Source organism: Microtus oregoni, unplaced genomic scaffold (genome assembly GCF_018167655.1).
Source record: "Microtus oregoni isolate MIOR12 unplaced genomic scaffold, Mior012 000016F_ref0000370, whole genome shotgun sequence".
NCBI classification, from domain to species: domain Eukaryota; kingdom Metazoa; phylum Chordata; class Mammalia; order Rodentia; family Cricetidae; genus Microtus; species Microtus oregoni.
The window spans coordinates 17,506,078-17,517,056 of record NW_024543075.1 but is presented as its reverse complement, the minus strand read 5'-3'; the positions used below and the strand labels follow the sequence as shown (position 1 = coordinate 17,517,056).

The following is a 10,979-nucleotide window of genomic DNA, read 5'->3' as shown; positions in this document are numbered from 1 at the left end:
CAGGCCTAGGCAAAGAGTGCCTTTGTTTCTTTTCTTTTCTTCTCAGTTTTGTTGTTGTTGTTGTTGTTGTTGTTGTGGTGGTGGTGGTGGTGGTGGTGGTAGTGGTAGTGGTTTAGTTTGGTTTTGCTTCTGAAAACAGGGTTTTCTGTCTCCGTGTTCCAAATGCTAGGATTGCAAGCATATATCACCACAACCCACTTTAAGGATACAAATTAAAATCAACAAAGGGAAAGACATATGCAAGACCCAGGGGGGCAAAAAGGCAGAAGCTTTGAGCTGTCCTCTTTAGTGAGTTACACAAAGATGTACGTAAGTATCCCAGATATGACCGTGACAACCTGTGCAAACCACCCAGGCCTTAGCAATCAGCTGCAGGGCTGTGTTCCCATACTGCTGACCTGTTGTAGAGCCTCTCTTTACACTGTATGAAGACGGGTCACTGTGATTGGTTTACTAAAGCGCCGGATGGCCAATAGCTGGGCAGGAAGAGGTTAGGTGCACCTTCCAGGGACAGAGAGGACGCTGGGAAGAAGAAAGGTAGAGTCACCAGCCAGACACAGAGAAGAACGAGGTAAAAGATGGAAGAAAGGTAACACCATGTGATAGATTAATATAAATGGGTTAATTAGGAACAACTCTAAGCTATAGGCTTAGCTTTCATAATAAGAAGTCTCGGGCTGGAGAAATGGCTCAGAGGTGAGGAGCATTGCCTGCTCTTCTAAAGGTTCTGAGTTCAATTCCCAGCAACCACATGGTGGCTCACAACCATCTGTAATGGGGTCTGGTGCCCTCTTCTGGCCTGCAGGCATACACACAGACAGAATATTGTATACATAATAAATGAATAAATATTTTTTAAAAAAAAAGAAGTCTCCATGTCACTATTTGGGAGCTGGGTGTCAGGACAGAGAAAGACTTGTTATGCTTTACCTAAGCTTCTTCTTTTTAACTTTCTTTTTTATTTATTCTTTGTGTTTTTCACATCATGTATCCTGATCCCAGCCATCTCCTGTTTCCTCACATATACCCTCTGCCCCTACAACGTCCCCCCAATAAAACAAATAAAATAAATTTAAGAAAAAGAAGAAAGGGGAATATTGTCATGGAAGCTGCCGTGTGACACAGTGAGTCACGCAGTAAACCCCTTTATACCCATTTTTACATGCAGACGTTCATCACAAAGACTCATTGGTTTCATTCAAGGCCCTGGTCATGCTATCCTTTTGACACTGGCCCTCACTGGGACTCTTCCTGAACACCCCATTGCTGCCCCTGTGTTGTAGAGATTCTGCAGTCCTGGGTCCACAGGACTGACCCCGTCCCTATGCTCCAGCAGATCACAGATGAGGTGGATGTTGGGGTGGCCAACACTAACCCTGGTTCTGGGTAGTTGCAGGGTCGGTCGGCTTGCAGGCTCTCCCGTCTTCACCACTAGGGTGAGCTCTCTACCTGGCCAGTTCAGCCCTTGCCGCGGTGTTGAGCAAGGGGTGTGGTCAGTTCTCCTCAGGGTCTGTTCTCCCTCACCTACACCTTCAGGGCTGTGTTACCCAGTCTAGGTGAAGAGGTCACTCTCCTGAGGGCTGCAGCTCTCTCACCCGAGGTTCCCTTCATAAAGGACTGCACAACTTTGGCAAAAGTGTGCTGTATGTCTTTCCAGCTTGCAAAGGGCACTTGCAGCCACCTACTAGGGTGGCTAAGCACTAGAAGAGGGCAAGTAGCTAGAATTTTCAGTGATTAGACACTGGATCTAAACTGACTGTAAATCTAAAGTTCCTGAAGGCTGCTGCATGCTGCAGGCACAGTGGACTATGTCAGGTGCCTGCGGCAAAGAGTTAACTCAGCAGATGTGGGTTGCTCAAAGCCTGCACATTCCAAAGGAAGCTCACCATCAAGACCAGTACTCCACCCTGCTCCTGGGAAGGACTTCCAACCCTTTAGAGTATTTTATGCAACGAGAGCAGCCTTGTGTTTGGAGTCTTGCCTCATGCTGTACCAACCTGACCGGATAAACAGATCCTAATGATAAGCATTTGCTCACGGGGGTCAGAGTGAGGGGATTGCAGACTAAGAAGCTGAGGTCACGCACCTCACCTCAGCAGCACAGTAGAGATAACATTGTTGGCAGAGGTGTGGGTGAGCCAGCCCTGAGATTGTGAGCAGGGGAGAGCTGTCTCCACTACTATCATGTAACAGCACGGGTGGCGGAGAGATTACCCCCCCACACACACACACTGCTGACCTGTTGTGGGATCTTTCTTTACACTGTATGAAGATGTGTCGCTGTGATTGGTTTAAAGACAACGGGTGAAGGAAGGGTTCACTCTTTGCCTACTTGCCCCGGCCTTGTCCGCACACCCATGTCTTGGAGCATACGGCTTTGGGATTCCAACATCTACAGAAGGCCAGCTGAGACACCCAACCTCATGTGACTGAACAACTCTGGGATTCTTGAACTTTGTATTCACAACTAGTCACTGTTGAACTGCAGCCTGTAGGTCATTCCAATAGATTCCAGTACATACATATATATGTACATATATATATACATGTATATACACATGCGCACAGACAGAGATTCATTCCATAAGTTCTGTGACTCGAGGCACCCTGACTAATAGTGGTCACTGTAGTGAAGGCACACAGGAAGCGCCTCGTCAGTGCAGCAATGCTACAGCCGGCTGCAGACCACAGTGCAGCAGTGAGAGTCGTGTGCAGAAAATAGAATGCACTGTTGCATAATAAATTTATCAGAAACTAAACGGAGACAGGCCAGAGGGAAAATTCTTTTTTAAAAAAACGATTACTTGGGAGGCAGAGGCAGGCGGATCTCTGTGAGTTCGAGACCAGCCTGGTCTACAGAGCTAGTTCCAGGACAGGCTCCAAAGCCACAGAGAAACCCTGTTTCGAAAAACCAAAAAACAAACAAACAAAAAAGATTAATAAAATAAAATAAAAACGATTTAAAGATAGATCTTAGTATGTTTATAGGCTAGAATGTATTGTGAAAGACAAGAGGACTCTCATAAATCTAGGAGGAAAAAGAATAAATAATAGCCAGGTGGTAGTGGCTCACACCTTTATTCCCAGCACTCAGGTAGAAACAGATATATCCTGTGAGTTTGAGGTTTGGTCTATAGAGTTCCAGGAAAGCCAAGGATACACAGAGAAACCCTGTCAAAAAATAGAGGGTGTAAAAGTGGGACAGAATCCAGGCAAAGCTATTACTGATGAATGTTGCACATGAAGGACTCCCCCAAGAGCTGACGGGAACAAGTGCACTAGTAGGTACACTGGGGAGCCAGTAGGGGGCAGTGGAGTGCGGACAGTCTCTTGGATGGCTTGTCTTTTGGTGAATAAAAGGTACTCACTGCTAAGAATATCTGGTAACATCACAACACTGGAGGAGCAACTGAGGTTGGGACTGGGAAAGGAATCACGACCTTCTCAACAGAACTGTGATTTTCCCCATGTATTTCATGGAGAAGAATTTCCTGGAAAGATGCTGGGGTCCTTACTGAGTAACAGGCCAGAATCACACTTGGAATGGAGAAGCCTATACTGCTCTTCCCTCTGCTCTCCATGGACACAATGGAAGCTAACCATGATGGCTTCCACATCTTTGGGTTACAAACTGAGCCCAGTAGCACTGTAAAATTCCTGACTGAGGGCTTACTTCACTAGTCGGTAACACACCGGCAGTTCGAATGGTGAAGACTTGGCAGACAGCCTAAGTCGTGGCTAGGGAAAGGCAGGCTACTCGGGCTAAGGCATTCAATCTTCATCATAACAGGGAATTTCTCGTCCGAAGAGCTAAATTCACATTTTATGAAGAGTAATTCCAGAAGAATTTATCCATTAAATATTTTAATGAAATTCTATCTGTCAAGGCCCCTGCCCAGAGGGCACTCATTATCCACGAAGAAATGAATGGTTACAATCGGCTTGCCAAACACCTAAATAGAGGTAATTACAAATTGGTGTGTTCCATCTGCTCCCTACCTAGTGCTGAGAGCAGATGCATTGTGGGAAGAGGCAACTGCAGGATGACACGCTTCAGCTGTTGGAATATGCTAAGTCGTGTTTAGAAATTCCACTCTGGTGCAGCTGCTGAGGGCAAGAGGGTAGTCAAGTTTTACTGAGCAGCTCTTTGGGTGGGTACCATGGAAGCAGCACAAAGTTAGACACTGCTCTCATGGCTTCTACCCTCCTGGAATGACCTCACTTTAATTCATGAGCAAAAGCTGAATGGGGCCCCATGGGAGGTTCCATGCTATTTCCTTATTTTGATGAAAACAAGGGAAAAAAAAATAAGACCCAGTTCCCAGGGATTTTCCCAGCCACTAGCTACCTGTAGCAAACTCAAGTCTACCTCTTGCTGCTAGATTCTGGTCCCCCACTGTTTCTTCAAATCCAACCTCTCGCCGGTTGGTAGTGGCACAAGCCTTTAATCCCATCACTCAGGAGGCAGGGCAGAGGCAGGAGGATCTCTGTGAGTTTGAGGCCAGCCTCGTCTACAGAGTAAGTACTAGGACAGCCAGGGTTACACTGAGAAACCCTGTCTCAAAAAAACAAAAAAAAAAAACACCAAAAACAAGAACAAGAACAAAGTAGTCAAACCTCCCAGTTTCCCGCGCTGGTGCCTCAGACCCAGCCTGAACCAATTCCCAAGTGTGGTGAAGATGATCTGGTTTTATCACATCTCTAAAAGGAAAGGGTAGGGCTGGAACCCAACAAACACACTGGCACCCCTGCCCCCCACATCAGTGCTGCCCAGAGTAAATAAAAACGCCGCAGATTGAAGGGCTCCCTGGACACACGGCGGTGCTGGGGTTTCGGATGATCTGTAAGAGGAGGCACTGAAAACAGCCACTTGGAGAGTTCACACGGGGAACCTGAGAGCCACTCTCCAGAGAATGACTGACCAGAGGCTGGCGTTGATTCTTCAGCGGTTAAGGGCACTGGGTGCTCTTCCAGAGGGCCTGGGGTTCCATTCCCAGCAGCCGCAGCCATGGAGGCTCCCAACTCCAGCTCCAGGGAATATGATGCCCTCATCTGGCATCTCTTGGGCACCAGGCCCAAGCATGGTGCATAGATACACATGCAGGCAAAACATCAAACACATAAAATAATAATAAATACATCTTTTAAATATGTATATACACTTTTTTTTTAAAGAATGCTTAACCAGAGCCAGATGTGCTGGCACCAGCCCCCAACCACTCAGAAAGCTGAGGCGGGAGAATCACTTGTGGTAGTGAGACCACCATCTCTCTCACACACACACACACATGCGCACAAAGGTGACCTACTTGGGCACAAAGTAGCTGTGATTAGGTTTTCTGAAGAACCACCGTGTGGGTAAACTACTAAACATTTTCCAGGCCACGTTTCCAAGGGAGAATGCGGTGTACAGCCTTGAAGAGATTAGCACCAACCCGCGAGGTGAGCTGCCCTGTGAGGTAGGGAACTCGGCAGTTTGCAGCAACGGCCTACCACTTGGCAGGAGTGGGTTTTCCGTGATACGGAGACAGAGGCAGAGCCAGGAAGGTTCTGCCCTCTACAAATGAGGTTTTCGTTTTCCTGACTGAATGGATTCTATACACACAAACTAAGAAGGCAGCCCTGCAGAGATTGGGGTAGAAACACACCCACGTTATTTTAAGATGTTAGCGTGGAGAACTTTAATCAAAGGGAATCATCTCTCCTGATAACTGTTCTAGGCGTGCTGTAAGGCAGCCAGTGTGGTGGACTACACCAGAGTTCAGAATGTGGAGCAGGGGACCAGGGTTTTAGTTCTGCTCCCGCTCTGTGTGACCTCTGAACCCCTCCCTAAAGTGACCTTCCATAGTCTTTGCCATGCTAAAGGGTACTGCTCCTCTGACCCAGCCCTCCTATAACAGGTCTAGGGCTACCATTGGGGGTGCTGGGGCTACACTTGTGGACGGCCAGAGACCACCTCTGTCGGAAGCATCGGCCACACTCAAGGCAGGGGAAAGGCTTCTCCCCCGTGTGCAGAAGCTGGTGCTGAGCCAGGTGGCTCCACTGGGCAAAGCGTTTGGAGCACAGGTCACAGGCATAGGGCCGCTCGCCTGAGTGCACACGCCGATGACTGGCCAGCAGCGAGGGGTAGGCAAAACGGCGGCCACAGTCCTCGCAAGCGTGCAGCTTCTCCTCCGTGTGGGTGCTGCGATGGATGGCCAAGGAGCCGCTTCTTCGGAAGGCACGTCCGCAGTCCGGGCAGGGGTAGGGTTTCTCGCCTGTGTGCAAGAGCTGGTGCTGGAGCAGGGTGCTGCGCTGGGAGAAGCGGGCTTCACAGTGCTCACAGGCATAGGGCCGCTCCCCAGAGTGCACACGCCGGTGGCTAACCAAGCGAGAGGAGGAAGAAAAGCGACGCTCACAGTCAGGGCAGGGGTAAGGCTTCTCTCCAGTATGGATGCGCTGGTGGATGACCAGGGCAGTGCGCTGGCGGAAGCGACGGCTGCATTCTAGGCAGGTATAGGGCTTCTCTCCGGTGTGCGTTCGCTGGTGGATAGCAAGCAGAGATGGGTAGGCGAAGCGACGCCCACAGCTCGAGCACTGATGGGGTTTCTCGCCCGTGTGCGTGGTCCGGTGATTGGCCAGGGACCGGCTCCGTCGAAAGCAGCGGCCACAGTCAGGGCAGTGGTAGGGCTTCTCGCCTGTATGTATGACCTGGTGCTGAGACAGGTTCTTCCGCTGGGAAAAACGTTTGCCACACTGGTCACAAACGTAAGGGCACTCACCAGAGTGTGCCCGCCGGTGACTGACCAACAGTGATGGATAGGAAAAGCGGCGCCCACAGTCCGGGCAAGGGTAGGGCTTCTTCAGGTTCTGGGCGCATTTGTGGCTCTCCAGGGCGGGGTGGTCAGGGAAGGTACAGCCACAGTCAGGGCAGATGGGGCCCCCAGATGTCTGCCTGGGAATCAGCCGGGGTTTGCTGGGTTTCCGCCCACGCTTCCCCTTTCGGGGTGCTTCCTTCGGTGGGAAAACTTCCTTCTCTTCATTCTTCTGTCTGGTTCTGGTTTCTACCAGGAAACAGAAAAATTAAGTACCGGTTCCTATGCTTGCCTTTTAATGTTAAGGGTTACGAGAGCGATACACTCAGATCCTGTCAAGTGTTAGTGTCAGAGAGCTAAGAGTGGGGTGCAGATGTGGAAGGCATGAGAGCTCCTTATCCAGCCCGTGTAAGATGCGGGGTGGGCGCTAGTCGGACTTTTAAAACCGTGTTTGGGGGCGTTTGGCTTGATTGGCAGAGCGCTTGCCTCAACTTCATGAAGCCCTGGGTTTAATCCTGCACCACATAAAGTGGCTCACCTTGGCTACATCACTTTACTAAGATGCACCAGACTTTGTCCTTAAAAACAAACAAAAAACTTGAATGTTTCTATTAGCCGTGGGGTACCCAGAAACCTTGGTAGGAACTGTCAGTATCTTCCGATGTTTGGGGGGTTTGTTTAAACAGGGTCTCATGTACTTACTCTAGGCTGGCCCCCAACTCACTAAGGGGGGTGACCTTGAACTTCTTATCCCCCCCCCCCTTCTTCCACACCCCGAATGTTAACATTACAAGCAGGCACCACAGCTTCCTGATCCAGGGCTGGGATCAAACCCGAGCTGTATGCAAACGAGGCAGACACCCACCCAGTAAGCGGCTCTCTCAGCTGCCCTCCAGGGCTTTCTGATATGGTGCAAATGTGTATGGCTCCCCATACCTGTCCTGCATACAAGAGCACACAACTCGCAGCTGTATGCACTCCACTGACTTCCTTTCTCCCACTTAATGTGTATGTGTATCCTAAGGATCTTTTCCCTAAAGAGCATGGTGACGGCGCTCCTGCAACTGGACATAAGGACCCTTGTAAGCTGCCCCAATGTGGGTTCTGGGATGGGACCTTAGGGCTTCTGGAAAAGCAGCAGCTGCTCTTAACTACTGGGCCTTCTCTCCAGCTCAGAACTTCCATTTTTAAAGCATTCCTGTACTGGTTTTATGTCAACTCGACACACACTGGAGTCATTTGGGGAGAGGGAACCTCAATAAAGAAAATGCCAGGGGCTGGAGAGATGGCTCAAAGGTTAAGAGCACTAGCTGCTCTTCCAGAGGTCCTGAGTTCAATTCCCAGCAACCACATGGTGGCTCACAACCATCTATAATGAGATCTGGTGCCTCTTCTGGTGTATATATGTTAACAGAACATTGTATGCATAATAAATAAATCTTTTTAAAAAAATAAAGAGCCGGGCGATGGTGGCGCACGCCTGTAATCCCAGCACTCGGGAGGCAGAGGCAGGCGGATCTCTATGAGTTCTAGGCCAGCCTGGTCCACAAAGGGAGTTCCAGGACAGGCTCCAAAGCTATAGAGAAACCTTGTCTCGAAAAAAAAAAAGAAAGAAAGAAAAAAAATAAAGAAAGAAAATGCCTTCACCAGGTTGGCGTGTGGTACATTTTTCTTAGTGAGTGATTGATGTGGGAGTGCCCAGCCCATTTTTGGTGCCATCCCTGAACAGGTGGCCTTGGGGTGTATAAGAAAGCAGGCTTAGCAAACCATGAGAAGCAGGCCCATAAGCAGCCCTCGTCCGGGGCCTCTGCTTCAGTTCTTGCCCCTGACTACCCTGATGTCGTGCCATGATGAGAAAGTGTCATCGACCCTGTCCTCCCCAGGCTGCTTTTGGTCACCGTGTTTGTCACAGCAGCACAGACCCTGAGACAGGAACTGGCACCAGGAGTCGGGTACTGCTGTGGCAGACAGGGCCATCTGTTTAGAGGAGGAGTGTGGTGGGAAAGCTGTTGAGGGCTGGGGGTGCAGAGGGCTGTTCTGTGGGAACTCAGAAGACAATGCCGAGAGCAGGACACGTGACGAAGGCCTGGCTTGTGAAGAGCCAGAGGGAAGTCTGAGACTCCTTAAAGACTCAACCAAGACCATTTATGTGATTATATATATATATATATATATATATATAAAACATATATTGAATATATAAATATATTTTGAATTTTTGAGACAGGGTTTCTTTGTGTATCTCTAGCTGTCCTGGAACTCACTCTGTAGACCAGGCTGGCCCTGAACTCAGAGATCGCCTGCCTCTGCCTCCCAATTGCTAGGATTAAAGGTGTGCGCCACCACCACCTGGCTATGTGATAGTTTTAATTAAGAACTACTAAACTGAAACCTTTGCTTAGCTAGGACAATTAATGCCAGCCAGGTGGGTCTGAGAAATTAGCACGATTAAAAAATACCAGTACCACCAAGGATCATAAATGTCGGAGTATTTCCTCAGGGTCAGTACACAGAGCTGCGGTCCATGATGGGGCCAAGGCTGCATCTCATGTGGGCAGCTGAACTTGGTTACATGTAAGTCTGCCAGGTCCTCTTAGTTTGGAAGGCATAAAGGGTCATGGGGAGCAACTGAGGCCTGGCACTGTGGCAGGCAAGTACAGACCACTGGTGAACATGGCAACTTCAGCTGAAGTTGGAACCTCGGGACCGAAGGGGTCAGGGAGGGAAACTGGAGCTGGGCAGGGTATGGCAGGGTCAACGTCTCTAACGGGAGCCCAGCAGAGGATAGTGGGGAAGGGGTAGCCTCAGCATTTGGCAGATCCATTACCACAGCTGACCAACACCCACAGCAGCAGCTGCCGAGTGGAGCTGGCTTAGCAAACAAGGTGCATGTGCTGGGGATGGTGGTCATGGAAGTGCCACTGCCAAGTCTGCTGGGCCCAGAAGACGGTGCGGCCGGCAGTCTGAAGCTGAGAAGTTCATACTGTTGGACCTTCCTTTAGCTTTGATTTTATTGTAACTGTGCTCTGGTGGTTACTATTTGGAATAAAGTACACAACTTCTTGTTGTTGTTGTTTCTTTTATGGGAACCTGTAGTTAATTTTAGAGAGATTTGGGATATTCTAGAGAAACTCTTTGAAAGAGAATTTGGACGTTGTAAGGAGACCCAACTTTTGGAGGGTCTGAATTGAGGCCCTGGGATGAACAAGGGTAACAGGGATGTGTTTGTGTGTCAAGGTGACAAGGGGCCAGTGTGGATTGTTTTATGTCAACTTGATACATACAAGCTAGAGTCATTTAGGAAGAGGGAACTCAATGGAGAAAATGCCCTCACCAGACTGGCCTCTGGGCAAACCTGCATCATCTTAACTAGTGATTGGTGTGGGAGGGTCCAGCCCACTGTGGGTGGTGCCATCCCTAGGCAGGTGGTCTTGGATATATAAGAAAGCAGGGGAGCCGTCAGTAAGCAGCCTTCCTCATGGCTTCAGCTTCAGTTTCTGCCTTGAAGTTCCTGCCCTGACTTCCTTTTGATGATGGTCTATAATATGAAAATGTAAGTTAAATAAACCCCTTCCTCCCCAAGCTGCTTCTGGTCATGTTGTTTATTACAACATAGAAACTCCTGACTTAAGACAACTCCCAGATAGGCAGCTGCTGGTCTAGGACTTTGAGAGCCGCAGCTGTAAACAATGTTGAAGACCTTTGAGCCCATTTCATCCAGGAGTGCACAGCCTAGGAGCACGTTCAAATTAACGGGCCTTTTCTTTTCTTTTTTAAATTCAAGAGTGAATCAGGGCCTAGAGGGATGGCTCAGTGGTTGAGGCTTCCTACTCTTCAGAGGACCCGAGTTCCGTGCAATGGACGGTAGGTCCCAGATCCTGGGGAGCAGGATCTTTTCCAAAGCTCAGTGATTCATTTATGTCAATGGACTACTACAGGTAGTTAGCTTGCTACAGTACAAGCAACCGGTTACCCCTAACCAGACCAAAATTCTGAGTCGAAAGAGTTTAGAGGGCTGCAGGGTCTCCGCGGGCACTTTTAACTCACTTCTCTGGAATGTTACCCATCTCCGGTACTCCAGCGGATCTAGGGCTGCCGGTTCCCAATCATCGGTATTTCGTTCCAACCAGGAGATGAGAGCTGGTTTGGGACCCGCACATCCTGGGGGAGGAGAACCAGTCAGAG

At 49.2% G+C, this 10,979-nt stretch overlaps 1 protein-coding gene across 1 annotated transcript in view; it reads right to left on the bottom strand.

Moving 5' to 3' along the window:
- Nucleotides 1–3,095: 3,095 nt before the first annotated feature.
- The window catches only part of LOC121457591 (zinc finger protein 689), an 8,578-nt gene continuing 694 nt past the window's right edge, over nt 3,096–10,979 (bottom strand). The window contains exons 2-3 of the mRNA XM_041666488.1: nt 10,842–10,955; nt 3,096–7,043 (exon numbers count right to left, since the gene is read on the bottom strand). Of these exons, the coding sequence (XP_041522422.1) occupies nt 5,860–7,043; nt 10,842–10,955 (1,298 nt within the window). The 3' untranslated portion in view covers nt 3,096–5,859. The remainder of the gene's footprint in view (nt 7,044–10,841; nt 10,956–10,979) is intronic.